We start from the raw sequence: 17,509 nt of genomic DNA, 5'->3' as shown, positions 1-17,509 counted from the left end.
GGTTATGGGAGGACCTGGTGTAGGAGGAGGGTGATGGTGTTACATTGTTATCTTTCATCTCAGCTGGATGGGGGGTGTTAGAGTGGCTGCCAAATGCCTTGAGGGACCTCTCCCAGTTCAATATTTCATCCTGATAGGTCCCGGTGGTGTGAGAGGGGTCAGCGCAGCGGTGGAGAGCAATGGGAAAACGTGGAGGGAACATTTTTTACGTTTTGAAAAACACTGGATCCGTGTGAGACGGTTGCAAAGGGAGCAGAGGAAGTGAGGAGAAGGGAGTGCTGACAAGAAAAGGTCAGGGTTAAAGAAAAGTAGGGGAGAAGAAATCGAAAAAAAAGAGGAGTGGAAACAAGAGGTGGTGCCTGGAGTCAGAACTATTATTTTCCAATGCAACAAAACTGTTATTTATGTTTTGGGGGAAACAATTCTGCCGCATTAAGTTCGTCCCGTGATGCCTCAGGCTTCTAATGAGCCATTTTGGTCGGTGTGGACCGGAATTTAAAAAACGAGCACAGGACTGTCGCCCAGGAGACGGATTTTTAAAACTCCCGAGGGAAGTCAATGTAACGTACCTTCGTAACTTCAATAATATAAAAAAACATTCCTATTTTAACCATATTTCTTAGTTTTGTGGTTCTGTTTTCTTCACAACCAATTGCTTTTGTTGGAGGGGAGCATCCTGTTGTAGGAGACAGGGTTGTTGAAGCCTGAAGAAAACATGTACACGCATAAACAACGGCATTTAAAGCAAAGAGAGTGCAATGTTCCACCCTCCCTACATTAAAACATCCATTTGGCCCATGCAGCCCCACTTTTTATTTGTCTCTTCTCCTACATTTGGCAATTTTATTCCTCCATCACTGAGCGACCTTGCGTCCCAGAAGAAATAATGCCAGCATTCTCTTCCTTGTGTGTACGTGTGCCTGTTTGAGTCTTCACACCTGCAGCTTTACACAAGACACAGACATTGCTGTATATGTTCTGCTTTGTGGAATCCTCAGCGGCTCAACATCGGGGGGGTCACTCCCCTCCCTCCTCATGCCTCGTACAGTTCTGTGGTTTTGTACGAACACCTGAAAGCCCGATCCCGCTCATTATACCACAATGAAATCCCCGCCCACACACCTCGGATTTGAATGGCTAATTCCTGGACTCCTTCCCGTGTGGCAACAATCTAGGGCATTGCCTGATGATGGACTAACGGGCCGGACCGGGCGGGGGGGGGGGGGGGTAATTGGGAGACGCATAGAGGGGAGGATTACTTTTGACAGGTCATTCATCCCACTTTGGTTAATATTAAGCGAGGCTGGCGGCCGCGAATGGAGCATTTACACCTCGCTAGCGGAGCCAGTCATCGACCGGTCATTCTGTCCTTCTGTAGAACGGCCAGTATGAACACGTCACCCCTCAGTCAAACACACGCAACAACGTAGTCTCCATTGTGCACAAAGGATCCAAACACCGGCGTCTCTTGGACAGGATCAGCACTTCTACAACATGCACCTCTCAAGGACATCATTGCAAAGCCTTCAAAGTCACTGGAACTAAACTCCATATTATTTTAGACTCATTCATACAGTCGAATTGCCTTTTGTCTGGGCCCATCATATCATGGAATTATTTTTCTTGAAAGACATTTAAAATTTTAAAATTGGGAGAAATGCAAAACAAGAAGCTGATTTGCAATCCTTGTTTAATTTATCTATTCTGTCAATATTCCTTAAATATTCCTGTGTTTCCTGAAAACTATTTACTTTATATACCATAATATACTATATACTCATACATGATTGATACATACAGTGTATATATTGAATTTTTTGGATGCACTATATGTAGACCTAGTGAAAAAAAGTGAAGGTGAAATTGAAAACCATCTACCCAACAGGTTGCAACAGCTAAAGTTGCTCCACAAATTCGTCATTGCTCTTAGGAATGAGGTTGCACCGACCATAATCTCAGGAGTTCAGGGTAGATGGTTTAGGAAGTGTGAGAATTTGATACCAGAGGATGCTGTTTCCTTGGTAAGAAGAGTGAACAGGCGGCCGTCTTTCCCTAATTTCAGGCTGCTTGCACACCTGTACTTAGTTCGTGGGAAAAAAGATCCCGCTCTCGCTACGCTAATGCTAGCTGTCACCAGGAAGACCAAGTGAGTCTTTTCTCACGTTCTCACTCTTGCTTTCGGGAAGCCCACGTGTGCAGGGAGAACATTTCCCGTGTGTTGTCCGTGGTGGTGAAAGATGCGCTCGGCAGGGACGTATGCTTTCAGTAGGGTCCATAGAAATAATCCAAAGGGTGGATTTAAGCTCTGCAAAGTCGTGCTTTGCTCCGCAGGTTAGTTGAAGAAACACTCATTCAACATTATTAACCTTTTAGGTGAAAACGTGTTTCTCTTTTAGTCCAAAAGATGAATTGGTTCCTCTTTTCAGTGTTTTTCATGAAGAGCAGATGTTCACCATTCTCATCGGTACATTGTTTGTCCACTTAAATTATGCATGTATGTTAACATGCATAATGAAGAAGTTAGAGTTATGGGCCACATTTGATGGAAAACCAACATTGCGCGTGTGGCTTGATGAATAACCAAACACACACAATGGTTTGACCGCTTTACTCAAGTAAACATTAATCAGACTCAATAATAAATCATTTTCAGATTGGGATTCGTTGACCAGCTTGTGTCATACGTTGCTTTTTGGAGGTAGTGTCCTTCTGTGGATTGGGAATGAAAAAGAAAAAAGTATATACATCTCATTCTTTTATTCTCATATCACGTAATAGAGTAATGAAAACGTTCATCGTGCAGTAAATAATAGACTTACTGCTCCTTCAAAAGACTTTTTAATCCCCTAAGAAGGCACTCGGGCAAAAATGTCACGTAATAGATTGTTCTACTTTTCATTGTGTATTTGATGCCAACTTGTTTGTGTGACACTTAACTCCTTCTGTCGCCCAGAAGCCTGACATCAGTGACGGCCGGCGCACAAAGCCTCGTGCGACCTTAAAAGATAACACTCAGCGTGTGTTGGTGTCTCTTTTATCTGGCGTCTCGACCGCCGCCTCAGCTCATCACTGTCTTGTCCTGTCACATTATCCGGCAGCGATGGGTGCGGGAGCGGCGGCTGTGCTGAACTTTGAGACGGACGGGCCTTCTGTGGGCTGTCAGATGGTATCCGGGCAAATGACCCGCTTATTCGGCCTCGCCGTCAACGAGAGAGACGCGTCAGCGCGGATCAGCGACGGGCAGGCGGGTGGGGAGACGACGGCCGCAGAGACAGAGATCAAACGGAGATGGAGGATGTGATGTTGTTACATTTCATCAATCTTGATAAAGACAGGCGATTACAACCAACCTTTTAAAAGGTGAAAAAAATCTGCCAAATTTCAATAACAGAAACTTCCAGAAAGGCATCAAACCGAGTGAAGATAAAACATCCAAAAAGTTTGACGAATGCCGATTTGGGGGCCATCTTGGATTATGGCCATTGCCATGGTTACCACCTCTGGATCACACATACGGCAGTATACAGCTGTGGTAGGGGCAGGTACCTGTCAATCACAGTTAGCCCGCCCTAAAGCATACTCCACCTCCTCATTAAAATAAGGATCATGCTGGACTGAAGAAGGCTATAGATTGAGACAATGAGCGCATGTTCCCAGTGTGTACAAGAGAGAAGTACTCGTCATTTTCTCGTAGACTTTTATACAATCTGTCTCTCGTCTTTTAGCAACCAGAGGAGCTTCCCCCCTGACGGCCGCTAGAGAGAATGCTTTCACTCCATGTGTACCATCGTAAACCTGACTGCCACGGCTTGTGCTAAGGCTGCTCAAAGCCACAACAGACATCTCCTCTTCTAATTGTGGATTAGCCGCGCTCGCCGTCTCCTCTCTGATCGCATGCGTTGGCTCCGCGGTTCCCTCGGCCTCAGGCGAGCGGCGGCTTCAAGGCAGAAAGCTCATCAGGATGATTGACATCTGTTAGTCCTGCTGGACCTCATCCAACAGAGTGTGTGTGTGTGTGTGGGGGGGGGGGGGGGGGAGTGCATATTAGCGCTTAAGGAAGTGATTTTGAAGGATGACAGTGAGTTCACTGCGCACTGCGGGCAAAAACGGGCCATGTGTGATGTGCTCTGGCGGGCGGGGGCGGCTGCCGCTGCCGCTGCCGTGCGTTGACTCGTGCGTGGCGGTGCATTCGCTCCGGCGACAGTTGCGTCCCCGGGCAGGCGTGGCCCATGTGGAGAGCGTGGCTCCGTGGGTGGCTGATGGGAGCAGGAGCTCGGGGGGAATAACGCGTCCCCGGCAGCGCAGCTGCTCTCTGCAGACGGGGCCCCCCCGAACACATCGTGTTTACGTGCGAGGAGGGAACCTCGAACGCTGCACGTCAGGGGGATTTCTTCTAAATGATACATGGAAAAGACACACACGGGGGGGGGGGGGGGATTTTCGGGCCGTGAATTGTGGGTAAATTAGCCGCCAAGAATAGCTCAGTGGGATGAATTCGGGCCGAGAACTTTCATTCCGCTTTATACCCCAGGTGATTAATGACTTTGCCACGCACTTAAATCTCCCGTGATGGTTTTGCAGCATCGTGCCATGTCTTGCGGCCTCAATCGCTACGGATTCATTTCGCGGCGTCTGTCCCGGAGTGACGGAGAAATAACATGTTTTTAGCCCAGTGCGTGTTTCTAGCAAGAGGTCATCCGCTCTATCGTGGCCCAGATGTTTTTAACTGGCGTAAGCCTTCCCAGAGCTCCGGCCCCGGTTTCCCAGCAGGCTGCAGCGCGTCTGCTGCTCCGCTCTGCTGTTTTTTTTCCCCCCCTCTGCCAGCGAGCCGAGCCGACTCGATGTGTCATCCTCTTCTCCCTTTTCCCAAAGACTTTGGGTGAGAGTACAGAGGTTGAGTGTTGCATAACCCTTTTCTTTTCTCTCCAATTTAGCAACAAAGTGTGTCAGGGCGCAAGCAGAAGAGAGTCCTCTCCCCGGTAATGAAATGCAGACAGTGTTTTCTGACATGTTGCTGCATATCGTATCAGAGGAGGTGGGAGTTATTTGCTTCTACCTCCTTGACTTTGCCTACGCATTCAGCGCGTCGTGTTTTATAACGCTGATTGTGCGTAGCGACGATATAGAGAGATATATAAGCTCTAATAGCAGCCGGTCAACCAGTTTAGTTCGTGACACGAGCTAAATACTCTGCCGTATAACAGGAATGTTTCATTTTCAGATAATGTATTCTCGATTAAAAGGCGATAATGTATTTCAATGTGTTAAGTAGGAGTGCGCTTTATATCATTCTGCTTCTGAGTGCTGCTGAAGCTGTAAAAGCTTTTATTGTCTCTGGACAATCATGAGCGATACAATTCAGAATAACTGCAAATGTTCCCTTAAGTGAAACCTTTTTTTTTTACATAATGGGGCCTTGACCTTGCCACAGTTTGCGTGAATCAATTTATTCTGTCTCTCATTTTCGTTAATATAAGTGTACCCTGAGCGAACAACTAAGAACTTGTTTCTGCCTTAGAGCTGCGTTTTGGCTGTGAATGTTGTGTTCCTTAGAATAAATAAATAGAAGAAAAATGCGTTTTTGTGAGTTTGATATAAGTTTGATACAACATGCCAAACTTAACGCACAAGGTACAATTTGTCACTCCAATGCACACTTATCCGCGTCAATATAAGTCGCAGATGACACAGAATAGACCCAAGTTAGTTCATGAAGCCAGAGTACAGATGGGACTCTCCCCCATCTACATCTTTCCCCTCTTACTGTATTTTCAACCTGATTTATTTATTTTTTTGTTCACAAGACTAACCACGTGTTTACTGCTACTGTGCTGGAGCGCCACAGAATGACCACTTGAGGAAGCCACAGCGTCGGAAAATGACAAGATCAGATATTCTGTGTCAATGCACTCAGGAGACGTTTCCTATCAGGAATATGAATTCTCTGCAGAGTTGAAACACAATTCCACAGCTGGGAAAAACTTTTTTTTGTTGAATGCCACAGTGATCACAAGTGTCTGTAAACACCCACTACTGCTTTGTGACACTCTGTATCGCCTGTGAACATAAGCACTGCGAGCGATTCGGGTTCACTTCGCTGACAGCTCAATTGTTGTAATTGTTTTGCTGTGACGGGGAACATTTTGTTGTTGCAGCAAGACTTTAACGACATGTGTAAAACCTATTTTGACAGACATTGACTGCATCCAATCTGTGAAAGTGGAACCAATCAAGTCGCAGTTACAACTTACTCTCTTCGAGACGCGGCCCGTAAAAAAACTGAGAAAGACGCCAGTGACTACAAAGAGGAAGGAAAATATACTTAGTATGCACAACATAGGATCACTACCTACAGATTTTGACTTCACTACTTATTTATTGTTTTTTGGTATTAAAACTGAAGTCAGCCATATTGAGAGCTCATAACTGCAGCCACGCATTACAACCCTTAAATAAATCAGTGGAGTGTTATGTCTCTGTTGTCCTTCTTTCTGAGGATGAAGCGCTTTCATTTTTCCCCAAAAGTGCTTGTCTGCGTCTCGATTGTTCTCTGACAGACTGTTTGTCTGAACATGACTGTCTCTCCTCGGCTATAACCAGTTGTTGCTTTCCGCTCACTGCCTGTTTCTTCTCCCCAGTGGGAGCCTATCGTGAGCGCGATCGTGCCAAGAATCAGTCTGAGATCACTCCTTCGTACCAATGTCAGGTTTCCAAACACGCCGCTGGCGAGCGCATGTGGCCCCTCGGGTTCACAGTGTGTCGCACACCGTTGGCTTTTCGGCCCGAATGAGCGAGTTGTTGAATAGTCCGCCGAGTCCGTCATGGACAGAAATCATTCTTTTTTTGCCGGAGCGATGATGAAAGAGCTTTTATTGAGCTATTTGGAGGTGTTGAAACAGGATATCTTATTGTGAAAGGACACAATTCGGTTCCCGGATATGTTGTCAGCGTTGATGGTCATTTTGGTGACCCTTTGACCAATATTTAATCTCCACAAAAAAATCTTTACAATGACGATGGACGTCTGTCTGACTGCAGCGAGCGGCCGTTTCGTTTCTGTGGTCAACTTCCGGTTTACTTCCGGTCCCCAAACAAAGGTACGTTAACTACGTTCAAATATTTTGTCGCATCAATCTCTGCCACATTAATTGCATAGATGAATGCGTTTATGTTGACATCCCTATGAAACAACATATTATCTAAGAAGTTAGTCCAGGTCTAGTTGGACCCGATCACCAACCATCCAGTCCTCCCCCCCTCCCACTTTCTCCTTCCATCCCATTTCTCCAACTGTGTCCTTTCTGGAAATTTCCATTCCGTGTTTTGCGTCACTGGTTGCCCTCAGCGAGTTTACCTCCTCTGGCGATCACGTGACCCCGTCAGCGGCCTAACCAGCTGCTCCTCGTTCAGTCCGTCACAGTGTTGATGCAGAGACCACTTTTCCGCCCTTCCTTGGCAGATCACATGGCTTTCCGAGCTACTGTGGCGTTCCAGCCGTTGCTGTCACCTGCACCTGATTATGCCTTCCTGCCTCGGTCCTTGAGGGATTTGCTTGGCTGGTTCTGCTGCCGATGTGGGTGACATCAGGGAAGCCTTCTAGCAGAGGCCCCCACCCCCACTTTAAACTGCATAACACCGTCACAGAAGATTGCTGATACTTTGCGAACCAGTAGTTTTCCACTTTTGTTCAAAGGGGAAAGTATCCCAGGAAACCTTTTTCCACCTCTACACTCAAACACTGATGGAGTAATGAAAAAAACAACAGAAAACAACATTGTTGTGCCGTACTCCTGCAGCACAATTGTCACGGTGGATTAATCCTCCCACACACTACCTTTCCTCCTTCTGTAGCCAAGTGGAGCCTATTGAGACACTTTCACTGCAAGGGAGACGTGTTTGTTCATTCCTCAAAGCCCTGTGAAACCACAGAGTGAGGCAGCGTGCAGCAATGCAGCAGCATGCCCGCCTCCAGTTATCAACTAAAATAAAAACGTATGTGTTTTTTGAATTCACTAAAGCAGGATTTTATATTTGTGGTTTATCATTTGTGGGCATATCTGTATTTTCATACATTTGAATTTAAAAACAGAAATTTAAAATTGTAGAGTGATTAATGTTCAGAAAATACGAACAAATAATATTCATCTGTAATATCAATCCATTTGCCAACTATTTGTCATTGCTGCATTGTGACCAAAAAGAAAATACATTTTTATTGAGCAACTTTAATAAATCTCCTATCACTCTGAATGATATATGAAAAGCCTGAAAGTCTGGACCTGGTTTGTAGGAATGACAAATCCAACAGATGATGTCACACTCTGCTCACCGTTCCTACAGCAACTCAGGAACAAAAATAAAAAGGAAATGTACGTACATTTTCCAAAATATTATGTACATGTTGCACTCGGGGGAATTTCATCTCCGTATTTTGGAAAAGGTACATCCATTTCGCTTATTATCTTTACGTTGATGGATTAATTGAATATAGCATTCAATCTCTATCTTTACTCAGACGATGCAGGAAAAATACTTCACTAACAATAACAAATGTATTTTTACGGAGTTGTTCAGTGAATTCCTCTTGCCAACAGATTTGGTCTTTGAAGCCACAGCTTGATATTAATTGCGGCTGCACGACCTGGCTGGCGTCCAAAATCTGCATTAGGCGATGTATGGCGTCTCTTCACTGCAATCCAAAGTGAGTGAATAGATGAATTTCAGATGCAACTCAGCGGCCGCGGGAGCTCTTTCTCAAAGGGTTGTCATTTGCTCGCCATTTATACGTTCCTCCGTGACTCTGCAAGCCTTGTGTCAGGTGCAAAGTGGAGCGCTGAAGCACTTTCCCGGGTTGAATTGTACCCTGTTTGTTCGGCGCTTCTAAGAAGAGCTTCTGCTCAACACAAAGGCAGTGGTCTCGCGCGTGTGATCCTGGGTTTTTTAAACGTCGCATTGATCATTCAACGAGGAATAAATTCATCACGTCGATTTGGAAAACAACGGAGAACCACTTTTACCAAACGCGGCAAGTGTGGCTCTTTTGTGTGTTTTTTTTCTTTCTTCTGGAGAGCAAATACACACCGTTAACGCAGACGGTGGGTTCTATTTGCTGCTGGTTTCGTCTCTTCTCGGGAGACGGTGACGATAAAGAGATTCGGTGATGACATTCGTTTCCCCCCCTCGGGCCCATTTGAGAGATTTAGCCGATGGTCATTACGCTGAAGTCCATGCGGTGAAACACCCGCAGTGTGTTTCGAGTCACAATGGCCGAGCCTGTTGTCACACGTCGCAGCCCACTGAGTGATGGAGGAATGAAGGTGATTTACAGGTCAGCTTTAGCGACTGTTTTAATCGGCCTTCCCCCTCCGTGTGTCCCCAGATGGACCCCGTGCAGAAAGCCGTCCTCCATCACACCCTCGGCCTCCCTCCCGCCGTAAAGAGGAGGCACGTCTCCTGCAGCGTTTGCCGGCTGAGGTTCAACTCACAGGTGAGCACGGTTTTGCTTGTGAAGAGGAGAGCGAGTTCGAAAGCCAACAGTGAAATAATCAGGAAACGTCCATTCTTGGAGCAGTCTCTGGGGGTATTATTTCGCTCTTCGGCTTTGTCTTGAATTGCAGCCGTCCAACCGAGAGCATTTACATTTCAACATCTTTCAAATGTATTGGAAAAACCTTTGAGTCTGATACATATATACATACACATTTTAGAGGCAGGTCAGCTGACCTGTAGCATCTAAACTGATTTGGAGGCTTGACCTGAAGTTGAAGGTGAAGTTTGTCTACGTTCTAACGTTAGCTTTCTACTTCTGCCGATTAAATTCACGCTTCATTTTGTCAAATATTCATCCATTAATCCCATTGTGTTATTGCGTCTGGACCTAAAACTGGTGTCAACTCCTAAGTTTCTCAAAAGGTTCTTATAGAATCTACTGCTTACACCCGGCTTGTACCGGTGTGTTTAATGACACACAAAACAAAACGTTTTGTGTTGTCAGTGGAACACATTAGTGAAGCGCCTGTGGAAAACCCATTCGCATTTAAACGAATGCACCATTAGTCCTGTGACGACAAAACAACCGAAGGGAATAAGTTGAGTACAAATGCTTTACTGAACAGTATTGTGTCTAAAAGGGTTGCTTTTATTGTGAAAGCATCTTCCTCCTCTAACTACATTGCATTTATCCAGCTCGTGATTAGCTCATGGTAGCATTGTAATGACTGGAGGTTTTTCTCTGGTTTCAATAGAATCCAGGGACGAATGCAATGTTGTTACCAACCCTGAGTGTGACACAGAGTATTTCTACAGCCATTAGCTCTTACGACGCTCCAGGATGCGATAATGAAATACATCGCACTAATACAACCGATGGACCAGCAGATGGGATTCGATTCCGCCCCCTTTTCAATTTCCATACCATTTCGAAAGTAATCAAAACATTTGAAAGGAAGAAACACTGCTGCATGTTGTTAAATTAGCAGCATCCCTAAATAGCAATGCCATCGCTCGTGCGTTAAAGGAGTAATCAATCTATTTTGCAGGCTTACTGTGTCAGTGATTACTCAGGATGAGGTTATTATTTTGTGCATGAGGAAATCCATCTCGGTGTAGATTAACTGTTCATCAGCTGTTTATTTCAAGAGCGACAGACTCTGTTTAGCTGTCAATCAACATGTAGTCTTGTTTTCAGCTGGGAAGTCTCAAATACCATCAGGGTGTGTGTGTTTTCCCCTTTTGTTTTGTAACCCCATTAACAGCAGAAGATGATCTAAATGATCCCCAGTGGCAGTTTATCATAATGTGGGCGCAGAGACGATGCCGAGCAGGATGCAGGATGCTAAAAGGAGGTGAAAAGAACTGCTTGGTTCCAAAGGATTTCGAGTCAGTTTCTGCTTTTCTAGATGCAGTCCTGTTTGTGAGACATGATCGTAAACTGGACTCACGTATTTATTTTTTGGACAGTGAGTCACCAGATACTCTGATATACTCTGTGGCAATCCACGGGTGTGGGCAAAAAGAATCTGCTGGGAGTCACGAGTGGTTGCACAAAAAAGGTTTGATTTATTTCTAAACGTCCAAACAAAAAGAAAAAAAAGCCAAAGTAAGTTCTTCCTCTTTGGAGGGTTTGGGTCCTTCGGTCCCGCTCGACGGTCCAGCACTCGATCTCCTCACTGCAGGGAAAACAGAAGAAAAGTCCTTAGGGGTTAACGCATATGTGTTAGCGCAGGCCTCGGCCTGACGTCAGCTCCTACTCACGTCTAGTTCTCCCTGGCTGTTGGAACGGTTGGTCCTTTATAGTGGGGCTCACCTTCATCAGCCTCATGAGCCGCAGCTGTGCCGCTCGTTGTCTCCCGGGGGGGGGGCGGGGCGTATCCCCTTTTAGTCACCTGACCTTGGTGCTGATTGGTGCTCCTAGGGACCTGCACCCGTGGGTTGCCACAACTCCCCCACCCCAGCAGAAAGCCGGGACCCCGCCGTCCCGCCCACATACAAACGTCCCGCCGGGACAGTGCATCCGCGTTAGCATGTTCCTTCCCTGGTCGGTGCTCCACCGTGAATTTATAGTCCTGGAGGGTCAGGAACCAGCGGGTGACCCTGGCGTTGGAGTCCTTTGCCTGCGCCATCCATTTCAGGGGGGCATGGTCGGTCACCAGGGTGAAACTCCGCCCCAGGAGGTAGTAGCGAAGCTTGTCCAGTGCCCATTTTATGGCGAGCGCCTCCTTCTCCACAGTAGAGTAAGCGCGTTCGTTTGGCAGAAACTTTCGGCTGATATACATCACCGGGTGCTCCTCTCCGTCTCGTACCTGAGATAGTACTGCGCCCAGTCCCACTTCCGACGCATCTGTGTGGACTAGGAATGGGAGAGAGAAGGCAGGCGTTACTAGCACCGGTTTGGTGCACAAAGCCTGTCGTAGGCACTCAAAGGCCCCGTTAGCTTCGGTGTTCCATTTGACCTTGTCCGGCCCCCGTTTTCTCGTCAGGTCATGCAAGGGGGCTGCCATAGTTGCGTAGCGGGGAATGAACCTCTGGTAATACCCCACCAAACCTAGGAATGATTTGACCTGGCGCTTGGTCTTGGGTCTTGGCCAGCTGAGAATGGCCTCTACCTTGGCATCCTGGGGTCGCACGTTGCCCCGTCCTATGCGGTAGCCCAGGTAAGAAGCTTCCTCTAGGCCCAGCCGGCACTTCTTTGGGTTTGCCGTGAGGCCTGCCCCGCGAAGGGCCCCCAGAACAGCTCTCAGTCGGCTCAGGTGAGTCTCCCAGTCGTCGCTGTGAATTACAATGTCATCGATATAGGCTGCGGCATACCCTTGGTGCGGCCGGAGAATCTTGTCCATTAACCGCTGGAATGTGGCGGGGGCTCCATGGACACCAAAGGGCAACACGGTGTACTGATATAGGCCTTCGGGGGTGGCGAAGGCCGTCTTCTCTCTGGCCCGAGTTGTCAGCGGCACCTGCCAGTAGCCTTTGGTGAGGTCCAAGGTGGAGATGAAACGGGCCGTTCCCAGCCGGTCTATCAGTTCATCCACCCTGGGCATAGGATAGGCATCGAACTGGGAGGCGTCATTGAGTCTACGAAAGTCATTGCAAAAACGGTAAGAGCCATCTGGCTTGGGCACCAGTACCACTGGGCTGGACCAGGCACTGTGGGACTCCTCAATGACCCCCAGCTGGAGCATTCTACTCACCTCCTGCCTGATGGCCTCTCTCCTCGCCTCGGGGACACGATACGGCTTCACCCGAACCGTTACTCCTGGCTCGGTCCTTATGTCATGGGTGGCCACGGCGGTCCTGCCCGGCAGGTCGGAGAAGACATCCAGGTGCTGCCACACTACCTCACGTAGGTCTTGCAGCTGACTCGGGCTGAGATGGTCTCCCATGGGCACATTCGGTAACGGGATCCGAGCGGTAAGGGCCGGGGTGGGTTGCGCCGGCGGTCCTGGAAGACTCTGCCATTTTTTAAGAAGGTTAACATGGTAGAGTTGTAGGGGCCTGCGCCGGCCAGGCTGACGTACCTGATAGTTGGCTTCATTGACCCGTGTCACCACCTCATAGGGTCCCTGCCACTTAGCCAGGAACTTGCAGTCTGCGCTGGGGACCAACACAAGAACACGTTCTCCTGGTTGGAAGGCACGTACCTGGGCACCCCGATTGTACACTCTGGCTTGGGCCTGCTGTGCCTGTTGCAGGTGTTCCCTCACTACTGGCCAGACTTGGGCCATCCGGGTCCTCATTTGGTCCACGTGCTCGATGATGGTGCGATGGGGTGAAGGCTGACTCTCCCAGGCTTCCTTAGCGACGTCTAAAAGTCCGCGGGGTCTTCTCCCGTACAGCAGCTCGAACGGGGAGAACCCTGTGGACGCCTGAGGCACTTCTCTTACCCCAAACAGAACGTAGGGTAGCAATTGGTCCCAGTTCTTCCCATCGGCCTCCATTACCTTCTTAAGCATCCGTTTTAGCGTCTGGTTGAACCGTTCTACCAGGCCGTCCGTTTGGGGGTGATAAACTGATGTTCGTAGTTGCTTCACCTGTAGCAGTCTTAACATTTCTTTTAAAACCCTTGACATGAAACAAGTGCCCTGGTCAGTGAGGATTTCCTTTGCTATTCCTACCCTACTGAACAATAAGAACAATTCTTTACCCACCGCTTTGGCGGTGGCAGCTCGCAGTGGTAGAGCTTCCGGGTATCTGGTTGCATAGTCTATGATCACTAGGATGTATCGATGACCCCTACTAGTTTTGGGCAGTGGACCTACAATGTCCATGGCAAGTCGCTCGAATGGTTCTTCGATAATTGGCAGGGGGATTAGCGGGTGCCTCACTGAGGGCCGGGGGGCCACTAGTTGGCACTCTGGGCAGCCGGCGCAATAATCCACGACTGCCCTTTTCATGCCGGGCCAGTAAAACCGGGTTTCTATCCTCTCCCGTGTCTTATCCATCCCTAGGTGAGCGCCCATAAGGTGGGAGTGGGCCAGATACAATACCTTACTGGTGTAGGGGCGAGGGACTACTAACTGTTCGACTGTCTGCCCTCCTTTCTGGCACATCCTATACAGCAATGAATTTTTTGTAACAAAGAAGGGGTAAGACAAGGCACTCACCGGGTCGATGGGCTGTCCGTCGTGGGCGAGCACCCGAGCCCAGGCGTGTTTCAGGGTGTCGTCTTCTTTCTGGGCTGTAGCAAACTGGCCCTTTCTGTTCCCCATCCCGTCCGCGACTAAGGGGAATTCTGAGAACTCCGTAAGGCTCCCGCCCTCCCCCCCTCTGGGGATTTGGGATCCCTCCGTAGCGGTGTCCGTATCGGGGGTTCGGCCCCCCGCCCGGTTGGAGCCTCCTGGTGCAGTCGAAGGCGAGGGGGGAAGGGGTCTTGCCTCTTCCGGGGGGCCCTCGTCGGACGAACCGGACGGAGCGTGGGCCGCACAGGCAGCCCTGGGTCTCCCGCGTCGGATGGGTCTTGGCTGGGAGGCCCTATCGTGCCCTCCCCTCGGTCGCAGACCCCAAAATCTCTCAAAAATGGGGCAGTCGCGTCCAATGATCATGGGGACCGGGAGGTCGGGAACCAGCCCAGCCCGTATGGAAAAAGATCCCCGGGGGGTACACACCTGGATCCATCTCGTTGGATATGCCTTGAGGTCCCCATGGACGCAGGTCACCTCGATGCGTGGCCCCTCTTCTCCTTCCGCCCACTCAGGGCGGATCAGGGTAACCACACTACCCGAATCTATCAGGGCTGAGGTGTCCTGGTTCCCGACCCGAACCGGCACAGTTGCGGCGCCGGGTATTGGGGGGGTCCAACAGGTAGTCATGAGGCACCTCCCTGGGCGGTGCTGTTCCTCCGTGCTGGCGGAGGGCATGGGCACATCGCCCGCAGGGCACTGCCGGGCAATATGTCCTAACTGGCCGCACGAAAAACATCTCCACTCAGACCTGTCGGGTGTTGGGCGCGGAGCGGTTCTCGGAGCCGGGCGAAGAAGGGTTGCTGATGGCCGGATCGGAGCCCGTCCCTCAAGGCCTCGGGGAGCAGGGCATGTCCCCGCCGTCATCTGCTGGCTGACCCGATGGTTCTCCAGTAGGTTAATCAGCTCGTCCACCGACGCGGGGTGGTTCTGGGCTGCCCATCGCTTGGCGTCGAGAGGCAGGGCCCGGATGCAGCGGTCCATAACGACGCGGTCGATGGCAGCTGGACCCTCCCCGGTCACCAACCAGCTACGGGTAAGCCTCCCCAGGCGCACCACCTGGCTCCGCACGGGACCCTGGGGGTCGTACACCCAATCGTGGACCCGCTGGGCGCGGCCGGCTAAATTGTGCCCATAGTGGGCCAGGATGGCCCCCTTCAGCGTTGGGTAGTCTGTAGCCTCCCTGGTCCCGAGGTCTTGGTACGCCCTCTGGGCGTCCCCTGTCAGAAAAGGCGCCAGAATGTGTGCCCACCTGTCTTCCGGCCAGCCTTCACGTTCTGCCGTTCGTTCGAAGACCTCAAGGAAGGCCTCCACATCGTCTCCGGGGGTCTGCTTTGTGAGTAGAGCTGTTGGGGACGCGTGAGGGGCCCTTGGGGTTAAGTTCTCAGCCAGCCGGTCGAATGTCCCCTGAAGGGCTGCCATGCTCTGCACCTGCTGCGCCTGGGCTTGGAGAAGCCTGGCCATCGCGACCTCCATTGCTTCTCCCATAGTCTCCTGCTTTCGGGGTTACGGCGGTGGAACTAAAGAATCGCCCGCATTCTCCACCATATGTGGCAATCCACGGGTGTGGGCAAAAAGAATCTGCTGGGAGTCACGAGTGGTTGCACAAAAAAGGTTTGATTTATTTCTAAACGTCCAAACAAAAAGAAAAAAAAGCCAAAGTAAGTTCTTCCTCTTTGGAGGGTTTGGGTCCTTCGGTCCCGCTCGACGGTCCAGCACTCGATCTCCTCACTGCAGGGAAAACAGAAGAAAAGTCCTTAGGGGTTAACGCATATGTGTTAGCGCAGGCCTCGGCCTGACGTCAGCTCCTACTCACGTCTAGTTCTCCCTGGCTGTTGGAACGGTTGGTCCTTTATAGTGGGGCTCACCTTCATCAGCCTCATGAGCCGCAGCTGTGCCGCTCGTTGTCTCCCGGGGGGGGGGCGGGGCGTATCCCCTTTTAGTCACCTGACCTTGGTGCTGATTGGTGCTCCTAGGGACCTGCACCCGTGGGTTGCCACAACTCCCTTAAAAGCTTGCTCACATACATTTAAAGACCTTCCGTTAAGTCTCTACAGGAGACTACAGAAGTCTTCCATAGTTCAACGGCTGCAAAAGATGTACTTCCAGCAACTAGTCCAGTTCAATTACGCATTAGAATTTTTTTTGTGTTTATCAGCAGTTGTGGATAGTTGTTTAGTTGTTTTGGATTCCATGCGGTCAAGTTCCAAGCAAGTTGAGCCGATAGTTGAAGGTGGGAGTAAAACTCTGCACAACGGTACTCTAGGCTCGGCAACTACTGCCAGCAATTATTCTACTCACTTCTTTTATTTCCAAATGTCGAATCAACTCCAGAAGAGCCGTATCCTCCAGTGGGGAAACAGTTTGGTCTTTTTTGCCGCCCATGAAACAATCGGGGCTCCCCGGTGAGACACAATTATCGAGCTTCCTTCTATGTACAGATTCTGTCACTCAGTGAGGTCGAACAGAAGCAGCTGCCTCGGATGGCTTTGCCACATAGTCAGAATTCAACGTCCTCTGTCCTCGGAAAGTGATATAGATACTGGTTCAAAAGGTTTTTCAATGGTGGGATTTGGGCCTGAATGGTGGATCAGACAAAGCTCCCTCCACCTAATCTGGCACCAGAGATGTGTGTGCGTGTGTGTTTGTTTGTGTGTGTGTGTGTGGGGGGGGGGGTCAAAGCTAATCAATCAGACAAGCTGCTCTGAAGAACCATTGTAGCAGTTTAAACAAGCGGCGGGTGCCACTGTTGTCAATGAATTGGATCAGGAGTAGAAAGGAAGTTCTATGGAGTTTGACTTCAATGGAATTCCCCAAAACATGAGATGGAGACAAATTGAGAGTGTAAATGAGATGAGACAAAAACTAATTAAAAATCAATTGAAATGGGATATTAACAAAAGGATCATTTAAATCAACAGCATGACAGCAGCGTATGAAGGATAGAAAAATACACGTCTTGAAAATAAATTAACCACAACAGATAAGACTGCTATAACTTTCTGTTTCTTTGTAGTGAGAGTAGAAATATATGCAAGTTATGCAGCAATTTATTACTAAATAAATAGGGTGGATTATATAATGTAAATGTATTTGTCAATGATTTTTTGGGGAAAAAAACAAGCAATGCATATATTAGGGTAACACACTTTAAATATTTGGTATAATAACTAATGCATCATGGTCATTTATGTACATGTTACCACTTTAATAACTTTCTTTGATCCCAAACACACAGTCCTCCATAATTTTCTTTTTATTAGGAGAGTAAAGCCAAAGTGAACAAAAGACTAATTTTAATCTGGTTAGACGGCCATATCATTGTGTGAGTAACA

General features: G+C 48.8%; 2 protein-coding genes across 6 annotated transcripts in view; one reads left to right on the top strand and one right to left on the bottom strand.

Annotated features, from left to right (window-relative positions):
- The window catches only part of znf385d (zinc finger protein 385D), a 54,523-nt gene that overhangs the window by 15,169 nt on the left and 21,845 nt on the right, over positions 1–17,509 (top strand). Inside the window, exon 3 of one of the 2 annotated variants that reach the window (XM_040165967.2) lies at positions 9,380–9,487. The exons of the other annotated variant lie outside the window; for it this stretch is intronic. Coding sequence (XP_040021901.2) covers positions 9,380–9,487 — 108 coding nt within the window. The remainder of the gene's footprint in view (positions 1–9,379; positions 9,488–17,509) is intronic. 2 annotated transcript variants of the gene reach the window in all.
- LOC144389511 (uncharacterized) lies at positions 11,036–16,175 on the bottom strand. Of its 4 annotated transcripts, none has more exons than XM_078094621.1 (3): positions 13,014–16,175; positions 11,306–12,947; positions 11,036–11,168 (listed from the first exon to the last, which is right to left on the bottom strand). In XM_078094621.1, the coding sequence occupies exons 1-3, from the start codon at positions 15,660–15,662 to the stop codon at positions 11,065–11,067; spliced, it is 4,395 nt and encodes a 1,464-aa protein (XP_077950747.1). In that variant the 5' UTR covers positions 15,663–16,175; the 3' UTR covers positions 11,036–11,064. The 4 variants fall into 4 exon arrangements, with proteins under 4 accessions (XP_077950747.1, XP_077950744.1, XP_077950745.1 ...); XM_078094618.1 differs by having other exon boundaries at positions 11,306–15,905; positions 15,991–16,175; XM_078094619.1 differs by having other exon boundaries at positions 11,306–15,905; positions 16,043–16,175.

This window comes from Gasterosteus aculeatus, chromosome 20, assembly GCF_964276395.1.
Source record: "Gasterosteus aculeatus chromosome 20, fGasAcu3.hap1.1, whole genome shotgun sequence".
Taxonomy (NCBI): Eukaryota; Metazoa; Chordata; class Actinopteri; order Perciformes; family Gasterosteidae; genus Gasterosteus; species Gasterosteus aculeatus.
This window is presented reverse-complemented; position numbering and strand designations above follow the sequence as displayed.

Bases quoted from the DNA above. Each gene is read 5' to 3' on its own strand.
- LOC144389511 (XM_078094618.1), bottom strand. From the start codon at position 15,662: ATGGGAGAAGCAATGGAGGTCGCGATGGCCAGGCTTCTCCAAGCCCAG. The intron at 11,169-11,305 runs GTGAGCCCCACT...TTTTCCCTGCAG, and splicing joins GGCTCATGAGGCTGATGAAG to TGAGGAGATCGAGTGCTGGA.